General features: G+C 50.5%; 6 protein-coding genes across 6 annotated transcripts; 3 read left to right on the top strand and 3 right to left on the bottom strand.

Annotated features, from left to right (window-relative positions):
- The first annotated feature begins 36 nt into the window (after nucleotides 1-36).
- On the top strand, nucleotides 37-2,244 carry EJ05DRAFT_464553 (MFS general substrate transporter). The gene is made up of 4 exons (XM_033742751.1): nucleotides 37-655; nucleotides 728-924; nucleotides 989-1,247; nucleotides 1,320-2,244. Exons 1-4 carry the CDS (start codon nucleotides 272-274, stop codon nucleotides 2,067-2,069), a joined length of 1,590 nt encoding a protein of 529 aa, XP_033601153.1. The 5' UTR covers nucleotides 37-271; the 3' UTR covers nucleotides 2,070-2,244.
- On the bottom strand, nucleotides 2,146-5,878 carry EJ05DRAFT_361882 (MFS general substrate transporter). The gene is made up of 5 exons (XM_033741081.1): nucleotides 4,588-5,878; nucleotides 4,035-4,540; nucleotides 3,916-3,986; nucleotides 3,110-3,842; nucleotides 2,146-3,056 (listed from the first exon to the last, which is right to left on the bottom strand). The coding sequence occupies exons 1-5, from the start codon at nucleotides 5,660-5,662 to the stop codon at nucleotides 2,223-2,225; spliced, it is 3,219 nt and encodes a 1,072-aa protein (XP_033601152.1). The 5' UTR covers nucleotides 5,663-5,878; the 3' UTR covers nucleotides 2,146-2,222.
- EJ05DRAFT_361881 (MFS general substrate transporter) lies at nucleotides 5,879-7,755 on the bottom strand. The gene is made up of 3 exons (XM_033741080.1): nucleotides 7,521-7,755; nucleotides 7,367-7,470; nucleotides 5,879-7,314 (listed from the first exon to the last, which is right to left on the bottom strand). The coding sequence occupies exons 1-3, from the start codon at nucleotides 7,644-7,646 to the stop codon at nucleotides 6,096-6,098; spliced, it is 1,449 nt and encodes a 482-aa protein (XP_033601151.1). The 5' UTR covers nucleotides 7,647-7,755; the 3' UTR covers nucleotides 5,879-6,095.
- A 273-nt stretch (nucleotides 7,756-8,028) lies between these two features.
- On the top strand, nucleotides 8,029-10,035 carry EJ05DRAFT_476010 (amidase; the record flags this gene model as incomplete). Its single annotated transcript, XM_033743931.1, has 2 exons — nucleotides 8,029-8,855; nucleotides 9,000-10,035. Coding segments are annotated over exons 1-2 (1,594 nt in total), but the record flags the coding sequence as incomplete, so codon positions are not given.
- EJ05DRAFT_476009 (uncharacterized protein) lies at nucleotides 9,906-13,855 on the bottom strand. Its single transcript, XM_033743930.1, has 3 exons — nucleotides 13,469-13,855; nucleotides 13,264-13,407; nucleotides 9,906-13,204 (listed from the first exon to the last, which is right to left on the bottom strand). Exons 1-3 carry the CDS (start codon nucleotides 13,518-13,520, stop codon nucleotides 10,311-10,313), a joined length of 3,090 nt encoding a protein of 1,029 aa, XP_033601149.1. The 5' UTR covers nucleotides 13,521-13,855; the 3' UTR covers nucleotides 9,906-10,310.
- A 648-nt stretch (nucleotides 13,856-14,503) lies between these two features.
- EJ05DRAFT_500213 (uncharacterized protein) lies at nucleotides 14,504-17,272 on the top strand (the record flags this gene model as incomplete). The annotated part of the gene is made up of 1 exon (XM_033746962.1): nucleotides 14,504-17,272. The coding sequence occupies one exon, from the start codon at nucleotides 14,504-14,506 to the stop codon at nucleotides 17,270-17,272; it is 2,769 nt and encodes a 922-aa protein (XP_033601148.1).
- Between the last annotated feature and the right edge of the window lie 1,363 nt (nucleotides 17,273-18,635).

Below are 18,635 nucleotides of genomic sequence, written 5' to 3'. Positions count from 1 at the left end.
GTCCCGTCAGGATCAAATCCCAACGTCCCGCGTCTTCTTTTCGACATCATCCTGCAAGAACCGCAGGCAACCATAATTTCACAGTGTATATACAGACTCATGGCTGTCCTGGAATCACCTAACTGATCGCTATCGTTCCGGTTTGTTGCTAGCTATCAGTTGTGAGCGCTGCATCATACGGGACGTAATTGGCGTACTTCTAGACAACATTCGGAGCATTGGAGTAAAACCACATAATCAGATCTGCGAGACTCATCGTTTTCCTTGAACGATGGCGCGCAAGGATCCATCTCACGACGAAGTCACACCGCTCCTCGCCGCGATCGAAGAAGTGCCCATCACTGCATCATCAAGGGAAGGCGAGCAGGCACTCCTAGCCGCATCGAATGGACATCCGAAGAAGCACACTGGTAATGGGACGTTCTCAGCTGCTAATGGCGCTGGAAAGCCAGTCGATCAACCTGGCAGGAGCTCCGAGGGTGCTGCGAGCGACGACATCGACAAGCCATTGCCGAAGTTTCAGATCTTACTGTTATGCTACGCACGATTTGTCGAGCCACTCTCGTTTTTCTGTATCTTCCCGTATCTGCCACAGATGATCGCGAATACGGGAGAGGTGGAGCCGAGTGGGGTGGGTTTTTATAGTGGGTTGATTGTGAGGAGACTCCATTCTTTCCCTGGAAGAAGATATTCAGGAATAGGCCAGTCAGCTCTAACACTATAACAGGAGTCCCTCTTCTCGCTCACGCAGATGTGTCTCATGATAGGATGGGGCCGAGCAGCAGACTACTTCGGCCGCAAGCCGGTACTCCTGTTCTCGCTCTTTGGAATGAGCACAGGCATGGGCTTGTTCGGACTAAGCAAGACGCTGTGGCAGATGATCTTGTTCCGATGTATGGCGGGCATGTTCGGCGGTGTGATCATGTACGTACACACACCAAGCCCCCTAACACAAAAGAAAACACATGTTTTGCTAACAGATCACCAGTACCGTCCGAACGATGATCTCCGAGAACAGCACACAGAAAACACAGGCAACAGCATTTAGCTGGTTCGCATTCGCCTCCAATGTCGGAATCATGGTCGGTCCCATCGTCGGCGGCGTCTTCGCCGAGCCGGCCAAAAACCTCAGGCCCATCTTCGGAGGCGTCTGGTTCTTCGAGGAATACCCCTATGCACTGCCCACATTCATCACCAGCGCCATCGGCATCAGCGCATTCGTACTATCCGCCATAACCATAAAAGAGGTACACACACACATACATACACATCCCTCTCCCCCTCCCACCACGCATTTTTCCGCTAACCTCACACCCCAGACGCTCCCCTCGCACACCCGATCCACCACCCCAACAACCCCCAACAAACCAACCTCCATCCTCGCCCTCGCCCGCCAACCAAACATAACCCGCGTCCTATGGCTCTACACCCTAACCAGCCTAATCGCATTCGCCTACACCGCCGTCGTCCCCGTCTTCTTCTTCACCCCAACCGCAACCGGCGGCTGCGCTCTCACGCCGCCACAAATCAGCATCTTCATGACCCTGGGCGGCTTCGCCCAGTCGGCATACATGCTCCTCGTCTTCCCGCCCCTGCACGCACGCATCGGCACCATCGGCATCATGCGCTGTGTCGCCGTGGTCTGGCCGATCAGCATGGCACTGTATCCGCTGGCCAACGTGCTGCTTGCGCGCGGGACGCATGCCGCGAATGTGGCGTTCTGGGTGCTTGCGCCTGCTATCACAGTGCTGACGTCGGGTGTTAGTATGGGGTTTACGGCGGTGCAGTTGGCGCTCAATGACGTGGTGCCTGAGCCGGAGAGTTTGGGGTCGTTGAATGCGCTTGCCATGGCGCTGGTTGCGGGCATTCGCAGTTTTACGCCTGCGGTGAGTACGGTGATATTTGCGGCGGGCATCGAGAGGCATATCTTGGGCGGTTATCTCATATGGCTTGTTTTGGTCGGTTTGACGTTGGCATACTCAGCGAGTGTGAGGGTGTTGCCAAGGATTGCGTGGGGTAGAAATGGGGACAAGGCGGACGAAGCGACGGCACAGGAAGAGGAGGGCTAAGGAAGTACATTGAGACGGTTTCAGCGGTAGATAGACTAGAGTAAGAGAGGATGTAAAACATATGCCAAAACTTTGGCTTCTAAAGTCGTCCACAGCCCAAGGTATATGGGAGGTCATCATTCGCGTTCTGTCGATAGCAATGCCTTTGTTGTATCATTCCATCAACTTATTCAATCTCCGGATCTCACTCCACCTTGACAATACTCCCATTTCCAAGACACTAATCCGTCTCATCTTACCACTCGGATTCCCCAGCACCACCGGCTTCCAATCCGCATCCGTCATCCCTGCAGCAAAGCTCTGCCGCCAAGTATGAAAAGCGCTATTTGGAACCACCTGAACCTCTCTGAATCTTGTCAAGACCAACATCAATAAGACCGTAAGGATGAAGAGAATTCCTGCTGTGATTCCAGTTGATATTTGCGCACCCCAACGACGAGTCATAACTCCTCCTACGGCGGTAGCGACGGCGGCAAAGAGAAAGCCTATCGATTGTGAGACAAAGATGCCGGCAGTGACGCGTGGAAAAGACGAGTAGTTTGTGCGGCGCTGCTTGACGTCTGCGGCGAGACTCTGTAGGCGATGACGGCTGTTGATGCCTGGTTGGAGGTCGCTGGTGTCAAAGGTCTCCATGATCATGCCGTAACATTCGGCAATGGCGAGGTTGGAGAGGAAGCCTATCGCACCTGCGAAGATTACGGGAACAGTCCAGCTTATGTGGCTCCCGCCAGACGCCAATGTGTATGCGATACCTGTCAGTGGAAGGGTGGTCATGAAAATGATGCGCCGGACCATGTGCGAAGTCCATGTCACTTTGGCGGCAATAGTCATACTGTCTGTTCGCGGGCCTCGTTTACGAGCGCGAGAGAACTTCCCTGCTCTTGCTAGAGGTATGGCAAGAAGGGCGCCGATAGCTAAGCTGAATACCCCAGCCCCGACTTTATCTGCACGCCATTGGTAATCTCTAGACAACAGGGCTCCGAGAAGCTATCCAGAAATCAGTCTCTCAGACTCATCTTACGAGAATGGAGACAACTCACCACCATGACTAGAACAATTTGAGCGTACATCCATCCCAGGTAGAAGGCCATGACCAGGAATCCTGGCTGCTTGATCATCCGCAGGTTCAGAGTGAGGCCTGCTAGAGTCTCCTCGTACCAGTACTTCGGTCCTTCTGTCGAAATATGCAATTTCACTTCTCCGCGTGCCACTCGTCGATGGAGCTGATCTTTCTCGTCTACGAACTCGGCGTAAGAGTGCCGCCACCGGGACTTTCGCGTTTCAGGTGTCAATAAATTGAGCAGTAGAACGAACGCCAGCATCATGATAGTTATAGTGAAGCTCCAAGAAGGGTTAAGGTCGTGCGCAATGAGTCCTGCACCTGTCATAAATCCAATGGCTATAGATGCGGTGAAGCAGCAGCACCATATACCAAGCCACAGCCCTAGACCGCCTCCGTGTCGACGGACATCATTTGTGAAAGCTATCTCTTGATGCGGTGATTTACTTTGAAGCGATGCACCAAACAAGTCCATTAAGGTGGTGACCTGATTGATGTTTGCAAGCCCCATAGCAAGACCTGTCAATATACGAGGGAACATGACACCGAATCGATATATTGTCAGCGGCGAACGTGGCTGACTTGTTATTATTGCCTGAGGGAATTGAAGCGGCATGGCTACAGCGATTGCGATGAGAGTATATATTTTGCGCCCATGAAGAAGTGGCAATGGCCAAGCGATGAAAGTAGTAATTGCGAGACCTAGATAAAAGCTTCCAGGCACCAAAGTCAGTCGAAAACTTGGTAGTAGGCTCAGAATGTGCAGCCCTAAAGGAGTCTACTCACTACATATTACCTAATATAACAACATGCTGCTCATCAGCAAGCTGATATTGGATCCTAGGGACTTCGCCAGCCTAAAGATTGTTAGCTCAGGGTCACCCTTAAGACAATCAGTAGCTGACATAAAGGCCTATAATTAGGCCCATTAGGCCTGTATTCACACAAGCTACAGCTGCAGTAAGTCTCTTCTTCGAGCCACTCCAATTCCGAGCAAGAGGGTCCTTTGTACTCTGTCTGTAGAAGCTGGATCCGCCCGTTTTGCGGAAGCTGATATGGCGTCGATGAGGATGGCGCAAGCTCGGGATGCTCGCTTCAGTAAAGCCTGTATTCTGGTTGGACTGAGTCGTTGGTTGTATTTGCGTCGAAGAACGGATAAGGTGGCCGAATTGGTCGTGTGAAGGTTTTCGGATCGCACCAGGGGAACTGGGTGGCTTGGTTCCACTCCTGGTCAAGAATGACTTGATCGCTGACTCTGACGAACGTCTGTTATTTCCAAGAAGGTCTGCCCAGTCCACTGCTACAGGTTTGCTACACTGTCTCCGGGTCCTTGGAGTTTGAGGCGAGCCCTCTCCTTGTGGTTGACCTCGGACCAGGGGCTGGAGCTCTATGTCATTGTCACCATGGTGATCTGCCCGGAATCAATTCGTTGTTTGACAAAAATTAGTGACTACTTACTTTCATTTATCTCCGCATGAAACGACATGCTTGAGCTGCTTGAGCCGTTCGAGCCATAGCCAGTCTCCGGATCGTACATGCGATCACCACGAGTGGGTTGTCTCGTGGGTAGACCTGTTCGAGATGGCCGCCGCTCTTCGTGCCGGACTTCTTCAATCGCTTGATTGAGGAGACTTTCGACCTCCTCGGGTCGATCAGATCGGATTGCACTCTCGGCCATATCCATTGCTTCTCTAATCAAATCTCCACGATCATTTATAGCTTCATGAAAACGTCCTCCTGGGGATTTTGGTAAGTTAGCTTGGTATGGATCTGGCACCGAGGGCAACGATAGAGCATCTGGAGCATCTAGAGCATCTGGAGCTGACTTCCAAGAAGGTGGACTGCTCAGATTACTTTGATCATCTCTTGGGGGTGGTGAATTTTGTGGTTGTCTATCGCACGGTGGATGTGGTGCGATAATGACTGTGGGTGCCGGAGATAAGTCATTGCTGTATACAGAGGAAGCCCTGTGTTGATCAACGTGAGTATCACGGGGATGCTGGACCTTAGAAGGCTTGCGGCCCGCATTTGGATTTTTCTTTTGGTCTCTGGTTCCCAATGGTGTGCGTAAAGGCGGGTGCACAATCTTTTGCGGCGTGCGCTTAATAGATGCTGGATTTGTGCGTGACATGGACGCTGTGGTAGGCCTTTGGGCCGGCATCTGATGTATCAAGCGACTCCTGTCCGCGGGCTCGTATGCGACCATAACATTGCTACTCGAGTTGGTTGAGACATCAGAGACATATCGTGCGGCGGTTCGACTTGGTGGCAGTTGGTCAGGCGACGAAGTGCGACCGTCTAGCCACGTTGCCCTACTCTTCTTGGTTGGCCCATTGATCATAGAGCTGTTTCTCTGGGGCACAGGCTGATTCATAGCGCTTACTCTTTTCCTCCAGCTGGTATCCACTCCACGATCCTTCTCCACATTGTGCCGAATGTTTCGGTTGAGGTGGCTCGAGACACGTTGGCGGTGGCTCTGTGTCTCTCGTAGCGGTTCATAGTCGGCATTGGATGAATTGTATTCCGTCGACATATGTCGATCTACACGCCTATTAGGCTGAGCCAGACTTTGGAGAGGTCCAGATTGACACAGAGTCTAACTGCGCCGCGACGATGAGCTTTGAGTAGATTATGGATAGGCGGATGCAGACATAAGTAGTCTGTAATTCAGGCAAATGATTGTTATCAATTCGTTAGGGAATAGCAAGAGAGCTTGAAAGGTTCGATGTTGGTTTGTAGAGTCGGACCTGTGCAAACGTTCAGACAAGAGCGTGACTCTAATAGGAGGAGGTCGACAAAGTCGTGCAACAGGTCCAGGGTCAGGGGATATGAATGTGTGATTTAGGGAAGCTTATGAGTTCGATGGCGAAGAACATACGTAGGTGGTTGTGATGTCTAAAGCTGAGAGCTATGGACGTGACTTCCCAACTTCATTAATGTTGAGCATATCTTGAGACATAATCACCTTACGACTTTGCGTCAACGTCCACCTCTTTCTCCGGGTCCGATATCGTTATTCGTAACTTGTTATTCTTGTCTGACGATACCACACCGTCTGCGACTCTCTTCTTCTCCTCTTTGGTGGCAAACCACAGTAGCACTGTTGTCCAGACACCCAGTGCGATGCTCGTCGCTATCATGGCCCACATGCCCATTCGGAAGAAAGGAGCATACTGCGCGCCGTAAAAGACGATGCTCCACCACGCGTTCATGGCATTGCTTCCCATGTTCATACTGGCAATGACCACAGCACGGAGCATATCCTCTTCATAGCGCATTACATCATTGGCCCACGCAAAGAACGTTGCCTGGCAGGCATACACAGTTCCTGCCCAGTAGTATGCCCCAAAGATAATTGAAGTTGAATATGGATACGCCAGTATAAGAGCTGCTGTAGTAATGCCAGTAAAGAAGATAAAGTAGCCAACGATGTAGCGCTTCCCTCCAAAGTAATCAGTCAGTGTAGCAAAGAACAGAGTGCTGACAATACCGACGGCCGGTACACCGGTCGGATAATTGTTAAGCTGAGCAACGGTGTACTTGCGCGTTGGTGACGACTTCATGTACAGCGCTAGTAAGGTATTACTGCTGAATGATTCGGTCTCGCCGGCGATGATCCAGAGAACGACGAATCCGTACCAGTAATAGCTGGTGAGAACTTTCTTCAGGAAGCTCCATCGGATTGGCGATCGTTCTGGTACCTCCGGAACCCGTGATATAGCAAGTGCTCTTTCACTGGCGGAAAGGTATGGAGCATTACAAGTCGAGGGCGTGTTCGGAAAGAGCAGGAAGCCATATAAGGCGATGGGCAGCGTGATGATACCATCGATTATGAACAACCACCTCCAACCTGCAAGTCCATGGGAGCCATTGAGACTCGAGTGGATTCCTGTCTGAATGAAACCGCCGAACATGGTCCCAGCAAGACCAGAGGCGGTGAAGATACCACTGCGCTTGCCAAGCTCCTGAGCCGTATACCAGGATCCGAGGACGTAGTGCGTTCCAACGAAGGTGGAACTCTCTGCAAGTCCAATGAAGAAACGGATTGCCATCAAGTCTTGCGGTCTTCTGGCAGCGGCGCTCACCATAGTCAGGCCACCCCAGATGACCATCATGATGGGAAAGAAGATGCGCGGCTTAATATAATGGAGCGCAAGATTTGATGGTAGCTGGCCAATAATATATCTGAGGATTTATGAGTGGGATTTGGGTAGATACGACGACTTCAGGCACTTACCCGACCGTAAAGACAGTCGTGATCTGGTTCAATTGGTTGCCTTCAAAACTGAGGTCCTCCTTCATTCCAGAAACATACGCATTGCTTAAATTGGATCGATCCAGCTAACACTAATCATCAGCAAAAGTCGTTTACAGCTTGAGTGCAAACTTGCGTAGTTCATGAAGTACATCAAACAGCAGAAACTCAAGATAAACCAATCAAGCTTCTGCACCAACTTCCTCTCCTCCTTCGTTGCCTGAGAGGGCTTTAGATATTCTTTGAAGCTGCGACGCATCATGATTGCATAGAACGGGACAGATCAGAAAATCTAAGAAGAACAGGAGATCCACTGATGCATTTGAAGTATTGCAATCCGGTGGTTTCACGAGGATGCGATAGCAAGAATGCTGCTATCAGCGTTCCCGATACACAATTCCTCGGCCGAGCGCTAGATCGGCAACCAGAACAGTTTCGATTGGGCTGTTGACGCGACGTCGCAGATATCTTCAAGAGGGCTCAAGGGATCCTGGAGATAGGCTGGTGTTGGTAATGCTGAAGATGAGAGGGCCACGAGGGATAACACGCTAGATGGATCCATCGATGGTTGTTTACGAGTCATTCGACGGGCCGGCTTTCCCTTTGCGTCGGCATTTGACATGGATCGCCGCGCTACGATATCGGTACTTCGGTATTTAACATCCGGAATCTATGGGACTCGGATTATCCTCCTCTTGTGCATACGGAATCGTCAAGACACCTTGGCTATTCTGTAAGCATTATCATTATAACGAAAGCTTGGAAGACGACATTAGTAGATACGATATGGCAACTTGGGAAGCTATTGGAGCGGCCAAGCGGCAAGCAGTTTTGGCTTCTATCCCTGCTGAGTGGCATATCCCAGCGTCCAAATTACCATCCGAATCGATCCTCGATGTATCAAGCTTCGCCTCCGATTCTGGTCTGTTCACTGCACGTGAACTGGAGATCACAAGTCTCACTGCGGAATCACTTCTTCAAAAGCTACTGACGCAAGAATGGACATCAGAAGAAATAACACGAGCGATCTGCAAACGTGCTGCTGCTGCCCATCAGTTGACAAACTGCCTTTCAGAAGTTTTTTTCGAGGAAGCAATTGCACGAGCAAAGAGCTTGGATGAGACATTCAGAGAAACGGGTAAACCAATCGGTCCTCTTCATGGCCTTCCAATCTCTCTTAAGGACAACTTCAACCTAGTCGGTAAGGACAGTACTGTTGGATTTGCTACGTTTGCAAACGACCCGGCGACATACGATAGTGTTCTGGTGGAGCTACTCCGTGACGCAGGCGCCGTGTTCTACGTGAAGACAAATGTTCCTACTGCTATGATGATTGCCGAATCGGTGAATAACGTTTTTGGCCGGACTGTGAATCCGCTCAATCGCAACTGCACATCAGGTGGTTCTTCAGGGGGTGAGAGTGCTCTTATTGCTTTCGGTGGTAGCGTTCTGGGTGTTGGAACCGATATCGGTACGTGTATTACTAACAAAAGGCCCTCTCTTCTCTCTCTCCTTTGTCGAGCATGTAGATTCTCAATCTATACCTCTGACCCTCAGTTTTGATTCAAACCAAAGCACACGTCATCTCTAAACCTATACTGATTCACAAGCACAGGCGGCTCCCTTCGTATTCCTGCCGCCTGTACCGGCATATACACCCTCCGCCCCTCCTTTGGTCGCTTCCCGACACTCAAATGCCGCTCCGGTCTCACCGGCCAAGAAGCCGTTAACAGCGTCAACGGCCCCATGTCGCGGTCCCTATCCGACCTTGCACTTTTTGCCCGCACGGTCGTCTCCGCATCCCCCTGGCTGTCCGACCCCAAAATGCTGCCCATTCCCTGGCGCTCGGTCACGCTTCCCACGACACTCAAGATCGGCGTCCTCTGGCACGACGGCATCATCACACCCACACCACCCGTACAACGTGCTTTAAAGACCACAGTCGAGAAATTGCGGAAAGCTGGGCACCAGATCGTCGACTGGAATCCTGCATTACACAGCCCTTTGCTCTCCACACTAGGCAAATTCTTCATTGCCGACGGCGGCTCTACTGTGCGATCCATCCTCTCCCGCACATCTGAGCCCTGGCGGCCCGAGATGAGCGCATACGAGCTTGCGCCGACGATTAGTGTAGCCGATATGTGGGCTCTGCAGGCGGAGCGCACGACCCTCATGAAGAAATACTTGGACCAGTGGAATGAGAGCGGAATAGACTGCATCCTGGCGCCGACGACGCCATATGCGAGTGTGCGGAATGGAATGTGGAGGCATGTGGGATATACTGGCGTGTTCAATGTTGTTGATTATGCGGCGACGAGTTTCCCCACGGGTGTGACAGCGGATAAAGAGTTGGATGCGGAATATGGCCCCGAAGTGGGTGTTCTGGGGGAGGAGGATGGGAAGGTGCGGGAGACTTATGAAGCCGGCCTTGTGCATGGCTTGCCGGTGAGTTTGCAGCTTGTTGGGAGGAGGTTGGAGGAGGAGAAAGTGTTGGAGATGACAGGGGCGGTTTTGAAGGCCCTGAAGTAGGGGGTATTCTAGTCAATTTCTTGTGCCAATTGAAGATAAGTGTAAGCTCATCAGCTAGCTATATACTATTTATGTGCGTCTGGCACAGCGTCAATACCATAACCAAACCACCTCGAAGAACGATTTGACCTCCATGTCCACAATCTTCCAGTTTCTCCAAGCATCATAAGTCATGCGTACATTGTATTAAGTCGTTATCAAGATATAAGGGGTAAAACATGTTAAGGTATCATCAAAGAAGGAGTGCGCTTGACTGAAGCTAACCCAACGAACACATGAGTAAGGAAGGGGGAATACCGTATAAGCTTTGCCATTGGTGCAAACAGACTGTGGTATCAAGGCTGTATCGGAAGGCACGTCGCAAGAATTAGGGAGATCCATTGATACAGCACTGAGATCACTCAGGGGCTTGTGCTATGCTCAACCTGTGGTGCTCCTCGACAGCGGCTTCCGCCTTTTCAGCATGCTGCTCGTCCTTAATTGGCGGCGGTGGTGCCTCCTCAAGTGGCGTCGCTACAAGCTCTGCAGAGGCTCCCATCTCAGAGCTAACCTTAGGCAGACTTTTGTCGTCCCCGACGCCTGAGTCGGCCTTCTCTGATACCAGACCGATGATAGCTAGGCCCTTATCGACTGGCTTGACGTCGACTTCCGTCCCGGCGTCGGACTCGTCATCGCTTCCCATCAAGGCAGGCGGACGCTCTCTGCGCTTCATGGCTTTCGCCAGCGAGATTGTTTTGTCTTTGTACGTGCTCAACACCTGTGCCTCGGGGTCCTTGTCAATGGTGGCTTTCATCAACGCAGCCATCCACAGCCGGCCTTGTACGATATTGTCGACTGCGAAGTAATGCACCGTAGGCTTGGTAAAGTTGACACCACGAGACATACCATTACGGGGTGGAACGAGCTTGAAGATGAATGCTCCAGGATTATCATCTACAATTGCGACAGCTTTGGCAGCATCAGCTTGGGCCGAGGTAGTGATGGTTGCGTTGTTAGGCGACGACGGCGAGGCCATAGCTCTCGTGACAGTGGCATGAATACCGGTGAGTTTCTCTTCATTGGCAGGTAGAACACGGTGAGAAGAGATATCAATAAGGCCTTTCTCTTCCGTGTCAAATTCGCTGTAATAGTATGAAAGGCGGCGACCGCGTAAGACGAACAATCTTGGCTTCCAGGTCGTCATCATAGAAGAAGACTTCTTCTTCATCCAGCCGGAATAATCACATCCTTCCATCTGCTCCGTTGGGCTCTTCTGTTCGAGACCACGAGTATAAGCACTGGTGATTTTCTTATTCCGACGCTTGGCCGCAAAAGATGGTGCGCTGCTGCTTGATCCTGTGGTAGTCCTCTTAGCTTTCTCTGGATCACTCATGTCAAAGCTCTTCGTTGTGGTCGTTGGTGTCGTGGATCCAGTTCGGGTCGGTGATTGCAACGGTGAATCCTTGATAGGCGATGAAGCCACCAGAGTAGAATCAGTCGAGGGTGCATAGGAAGCCTTTTCACCCCCTGTAATAGCGTCTGAAATCGCTCGCAGCCCAACTATCCGCTTCTTCTTGAAAAATGAACTAGACGTCGCCGGAGAAGGCGAAGCGCGTCCCATTGATGAAGAATCCTTAGGTGAGTTTGCAACTGCGTCAATGCTATGGTTCCCACTGTAGTCCAGTTTCGTTACTGTGGGCGAATCTTTTGTGGTCAACGGTTTGGCAGTTTCAAGTAATGGGACCGTGTTATTGCGCTTGTTGCCGGAATTGCGGTGAGACTGTCCATAGTATGCTAAGGCTGCAGCTGACATACTTGACGCAGGTGAGTCGGCGCTTGCTACTCTGCTATGCCTATGGTCAACGTAGTCGGTGACCCTCTTCGATGATTCACTTCTGTAGCTCGTTTGCCGGGAGTGGGATGGGTTGTCGCGTTTGCGTAAAACGTTTCGCATTGACTTCCGATTGTCCAGCTCGTTTCCAGAGAAGTATCCTCGGTCTACTTCGGCAACTGACAAGTTTGAGTTTGATCGATTTTGCTCTACAGGGGCGGCTCCAGTGATGTTGGCACTCGCAGCACTTTGTGAGTGAGAGTGAAATATAGAGCTTGCTGGTCGAATGGACTCTGCAGATTTAGGCCCACCTCCCATAGTCCAGTCACGATCGAACGAGGGCTCTTTCCTATGCGAAGACCGGGCGGCACCAAGAGCCTCGATGCCTTCAGTGTCGTCAAGGAGAGGAGATGGAGCGCTTTCAATAGCAGAGTGTCTTCGATTGTGGTTTAGACTCCGGACAGAGGCTGCCGACGGTCTGTGCGCGTGTCCCGAGCCTGCAGGGGCTAAGGGGGGTGTAGACTCACGAGTGTTTACTCCCGAGGCGGAAGATTGTGTATTGTTATGCCTTGACGAGGTCGGAAGACTGGACCTTGTCGTTTGTCGAGTTGGTGTGTGTGAACCAGGTACCTGTCCCAGACTCGGGATTCGTGGCAACACCGCACCCATGGAAGCACTTCTGTTGCTTGACGTATCATCTGTCATGTACTGACTCGGACCTCGGGATACCGTGCCAGCGCTCTTCACTTCCTGCTGCAAAGCCTTGATCTTCATCCACGTTCGCAACCGCGGACCAACAGGGCCAAGATCAAACTCTTTGAGAAATATAGTGGGCTGATCCATGCCTAATAAGGCTTCACCATTGATTTCTTGTTCCCTGAACACATCACAGTGTTTTTTGGCGACACCAGCATCTTCAAGGTATTCGGCCACCCGTTGTGGATCCCATGTCAAGACCTCTGTTTCGGTGTGGAACGTAGACTCCTCTTCATCCGTCTCTTCGCCGTGGATATATGATATCCTCTGGTCTAGATGACTGCTGTATTCGCTCCCAGAGTCGTTGTTAGCAGCCCGCCTGTCATGGCCAGCCACACTTTGCCTGGGAGTATTCAAGTCTGTAATATGCTCGTCTATGACACTCAAGGTTTCGTTCATGACGGGGCTCCCGACGTCCCCACTGAGAGCCATGCCAATGCTTCTTTGCACTGCCGGTCCTACGTTAGACCTGCTATTTGAGCCATTGGGCGCCGATGTTTGAAGCGGGGCTGGAGTCGATAGAGTACTAGACGATGCTGCAGTATTTGTAGGCACATCGTTCTCCTCTTGGATATTATTGCTATCATTCATCGAGTAATCTCCAGTTCTGACGCTGTCAATTTTAGTAGCCTGTGAGGGCAGAGCTGGAGTGACGGGCTCCGAGATGGGCGTCTTAGGGGCAGGGCGCGAACTCAATGTGGGCTTCGGCGCAGGTTGCGTGTACACTATTCGACGCGGTTAGTCGACTACTTCTCTTTGATACTTGCACCGAAGAGCCACCAACCTTCTGGAAAGAGACCAGTTTTGCCATTTTGTAGGTGTTTGCCAAGATACCACCCATCTCCAAAGTCATCATCCTTTTCGATAAGCTCAACACGGTCACCGCGGCTAAGGCTCAGCTCGTCCGGGCTTCTCGCAACAAAAGCGTCTAGGTTTCGAGGGTCAGTATTTCGCTTGTATGCAACACATAAAGGGGGGGCTGTGCGTACGAATGACCTGGAGTGTCTCGCCTGGGCGAACGTGCTCGTTCTTTCGCGACATTGTAGCGATAGATCCAAGCGGAACGTGCAAGTATAAGAGCAGCTTCTCAGGCTATCTAATCCATCAATTTCATTGCGAAATTGGGTTTATTAAGGTTCGCTAGGCGAGACAGAGTCTACGTTGGTGGAGTAGGATGGACAGCTGTACGTCCCCGTAGCTTGGGCGGTTGTACACGGGAGCGAGGGCCGGAACGTTATGAGCTTGCGCGACTATGTGTCGAAGATGGCGAACTAGGTAGTCCTGAGCGATTGAGCAGGTAGATAGCAATAATGAAAACTGATGTGTTCTTGGGCGGCGATGAGATATGGGTAGGTACAGGTAATGAATGAGGTGTGATGTTGGCCTTGGACCCAGTAAGATCCCCTCAGCCAAGGTCGATCCCGTCAGATCCATCGGAGCCGCTGCGCACGGGCACAACAGCAGACAGGGCAGGCGCGTCTCCCACCGAGTGCCGAGCTTTGTCATGAATGAGATCCCAGACGTTGAACACAATCACTCCATACGATCATATGTGTAAAGATATTTGACCGCCACGCATCATTAATCGTGCGTGTATGCAGTCAATATCTCACTCATCGAAGTAGTCACTCCACGGCGAGCATGAGTAGTGTCCAAGAGTAGTCGCCTCAGGCAGATATGCAGAATGACTCATCATCGCAAACACCTCCAGTCTTGTTGAGTCGGACGGACACTGAAGGTTACAATGAGCCACACATGGATGCTCAGGTCCTCACTCTCAGCGAACGAAATATTGGGTCCTACGAGTCGAAGATGTAGCGAATGTCCCACCTATTCCGACGCCATCAATTGCATTGCTTCGTCCACGCCCTACCTACCACCCACGAAACACCAACCGCTTTATAGTTTGAACATACGGTCACCATCCGACCATCAGCAGCTTCGGTATGGTATACTCGGACGGCTACTCAGAGCAATCTTTTATCGCCTATACCTGGTCATAATCCTGGCTCCCCCACGGAAGGATGGTCAAAGGATCTTCGGCACGCGATCAGACTGATATACCGTCCGCTAATTCTACCTTGAATCATTTTTTGGGAAATCTGCAGAAACCATGGATGACGGGAAGGTCTACTCCTGGAATTCAACACACGCCGCCCACTCCACGCCCAACACGCTTCATCCACCAACCTCATCCCACTTATCCTCCGCAGCGTGCGACAACGGCACGAATACCTCCAGATACTGCTACGGTGTCTCCTTTGCCGCCCTGTAGCATAATTCAAGAGCATACTTCCCATGGTCAAGAGAAACACATGCTGCCCTCACCAGCCCCAAGTGATGAGGACCAGCTGGGATTTTCAGCTGAAGATATTTCAATTCATCCCACAACATTGGCCTCGAAACGGGCAATGGCGCCACCCAGACCAAACTCGCTACACCTAGACAAATCACTCATTGGCGAGCTAATGGATTACCATCAGGTAGTATCAAAGATTTCTGAGATCATGACGGAGGAACAAGCACTGGGCGAATCTTTCAATCTGCTCGAGTGCTCGCGTTTACAATGTCTGCTATCGGCATGTCGAGAGGCAGACTACCTCTATCTCTTCCTCCATCAGACTCTATATATGTGGAGTTTGAACATAGACTTGCCAGACCAGTCTCGATATTCGAAACCTATGGAGTCCGGCCTACATCGCTTCATGACTCTGATTGGTCTCACAACTCGTCAGGAGGCTGCGACTGCAAGGAATGCTCAACTTTACGCCGGCTTTCCCTTCAAATTAATCACATTACGGCATCATAACGCGGAACTGTTCCAAACATATAAAACGGAGGCGATACTTTTACTTGAGACTCTTGGTCAGATGCTACCTCGTTTTGCTCAATCCTTCGAGGAAATGGAGACCATACCATTGGTATCAGATATAGCTAATTCGCTGAATGTTGGTTCACCTACGCTGCAAAGGATCATCTTCCTGTCGATCATACGAAGGCAATGGTTTGTACAGCCACAGACTAGTCAAATACTATACAGCGAGCTACTGGAGTTGTTTCAGGACAATCAGCAAAATAGGCGTTCGGAAGACTCTGTCAGAGAGCAAGCTCAACGCATTCTTGCCGACCATGTAAAGTTAAACCGCCCACGCCCAATTCTTACACACGCTCAAGCACAAGCTGTACCAGAAATTGAAGCACACGGTCGGACGGCTGGGGGTCAGCGCGTATCGTATGGAGCTAATCCACAGGCTCTAGATCAGACACAATTGCAGGACCAATACCAGTGCCAATTGCGTCAATACCAGGCCCAGCTGCAGGCGCAGTTTCAAAGCGGCTCTCGACACATCGGAGGTCCGACTGCTTACCAGAACTCTTCCAGATTAAATCCTGCTATTCCTCAGCGTTTAGCTCCTGTTTCAAGACAATCGCCTCAGGGTCCGATCACCCAGTACTATCATCAACCTTCCAGCTACAGTGGCCCAATGGTCCTCACAGCTGTCGAGGCCCATCCCGAGGTTGCAAACCTGAACCAGGCCCTCGTTCCTTCCACTTCAACATTGCAGACGACCCAACAACTAAATTTGAATCATGTTCGTAATGCAACCTTGGCTATTCCAAGCGCTTCTCAAAAGTCCATTGGTATCATCCCACCTCCTGATGCACGCGTTCCTTACCCGCGCAGTCCAGACGCTGATGGCATGGCCTATCATGAAATGCATCTGCGTAGCCCGATAATAAAACCAAAAAAGTCTACATGGGATCATATAGAACCGATGTTTCGACAAGTCACTGGTTTCATAATGTCACCCGTTCATATCACAAGCTCTAGTATTCAACGCTTCTCATTTTCAATTCCAGACGATCTCATGTTGCCGGAAGATGAAGACACCAGCGAGATGTTACCGCGTGTTCGGGTAGTCATGAAGAATACCAAATTTCTCAGGCTCAGATGTGTCAAATGGCTAAAAGAAGACTCACCGTCCACGTCCTCATCCGAATGGTTGAGTACTGCCACACAATGGCCAGGGCTCGGGACTTGGAAATTGAACGGTCGCTACCTCGAACCCCGTAGGAAGTTTCAGAATGGTAGAGATCTTCCCATCGATATTACATCTCTCGTGTGCAAGGGAGTCAACGAACTACAATTGAGCTTAATAAGGACTGCCTGCACAACTCCCGACTTTGCCATAGCAATTGAGATTGTGTCTATTGTCTCGTTGCAAGACATTCATACTCACTGTAATACTGCCGGATTCATTGCACCGGAGGCATCTCTCAATGGCATAAAGCGAAAGCTCACGCATAGCAACGATGACGAGCTCGCAATAATCGATGCAACTGCAACAATCAGCTTAAGGGATCCGTGGAAGCGCGGTCAGATGTGGGACATCCCAGTCCGAGGCTGGAGTTGCTTACATACAGACTGTTTTGACCTGAATACTCTACTATCGATCCCCGGTAAACGCATATCGGAACACAACACCGGCACTGTCGATGACTGGAAATGTCCATCCTGCGGCGGTGATGTCCGACCTAGTAGTCTGGTACAGGACGGTTTTCTCCTAGAAGTCAGGAAGCAATTGGAGCAACAAGGGTTACTCCACACAGAGGCGATTGTGGTGGACGCAAGCGGTTCATGGATACCAAAGCCAGAGAAAATCGTCGATAATGAAAAGTCATGGGTGGGCAAGGATAAACCTATGACAAAGTCTCCCCTGCCAGCACTGGTTTCTGCGGTCTCAGCAGTTCCACCACCGCAGCCCGTCATAATCGATCTGCTCGACGACTGAGAGACTACTCGGTCATGCTCCTGTATCTTCTCTTAATCTGTCTTTAGGTGTTTGAAAATCACGAGCACGCAGGCTTCTGCGCAGAGCTCGAATGGAGTTGTCCTTTTTCTGGAAGCTATCGGTTTTTCGTGGGCGTTTGCGAGCGGTGTTGGGTGGTTTTCTACGTCAGCAACACATGGTACGCTTTGTCGCAGGAGACTATGACGATCATGACTTTACGAAATGTTGATATGATTTCATGGCATAGTTGAGGGGCTTCGGAGACAATTATAAACTCCGGCTACGTAAACATATACAATTTTCAGTGCTCAATCGGATCCTAACTGCAAAGACACTGACTGCTAGTATGTGGCCTGGCCTCCGGGCATTAGCAACAGTCTGTAATTAGCCAAGGACGTGCTTAACCAAAAGTTTCGAACCGGGTGGTACCATTGACTGAGCATCAAGTCAAACTCCGGTCATAGATCTAACATTGTCATTCACTATAAGTACTCGGTTTCATATATGCATGTGATGTTATATAAATCAACATTACGAAAGACAGTAAAATAGTCGACAGACCGCGACGGAGCGTGACGCGACATAACGCAGTCCGATGGGCGCATACTTGGGACCGTGACGCTGCGTGACTCCCGTCCTAACTCTAACTCTAACCCTAACCCTAACTCAGATCGTCAACGATGGACGTGCCAGCAGAATTGCCGTGTTCTCGCGAGTGTGGCCAATCAGCATCGGAGCTCTGAATGACACATCATGGGCGTATATCTCATCACATCCGTACACATGGAATATCCATGTAGGCAGCTGCGTATATGAAGTTAAGGACATATGGGTCGCAAAAGATTACCTATGTAAATCTAACTTTTTTCTTTTGATAATATATTCGATGATGATTCATTTTCTTATAATTGTCGACTGCTCGTCGGCTTGGGTGTCCGAGCACTTGGCAGTACGCTTGCCCGATTTACGCTAGCTTGGAACTATCCTGAAACGTCACTTTGAACATTTGCTCTTGCGCTCCACAATGAACTTCACCAGATGGAGGTACGCAGATTTCCAAGTACTCCAACACCCAAGAAGAGTACACATAGCAGAATATGACATGGACACCACAAGGAGATCGTGTTGGTTCAACGTACCTTGATTCAGAATTGAAGGCAAGCTTGAACAGGCGTGAGCATATACAATCGGATACAATCCAAGGTCCTAGATTAGGATTGTATGATTAGTCACCCTAAAAGTACAGATTGAGATTACAATCTATGCCCAGGGATTGGGATTGTACCGTCTTGGCAATCATTTTGAGGCGTGAATTGAGCTTGTATTCTCTATCAAAATTTTGGCCCAGATTGAGATTGCACAG

The sequence above is a fragment of the Pseudovirgaria hyperparasitica genome (assembly GCF_010093815.1).
Source record: "Pseudovirgaria hyperparasitica strain CBS 121739 unplaced genomic scaffold EJ05scaffold_7, whole genome shotgun sequence".
Taxonomy (NCBI): Eukaryota; Fungi; Ascomycota; class Dothideomycetes; order Acrospermales; family Acrospermaceae; genus Pseudovirgaria; species Pseudovirgaria hyperparasitica.
Note: the sequence above shows the minus strand (reverse complement) of the source record. Positions and strands in the feature narration are given on the sequence as shown.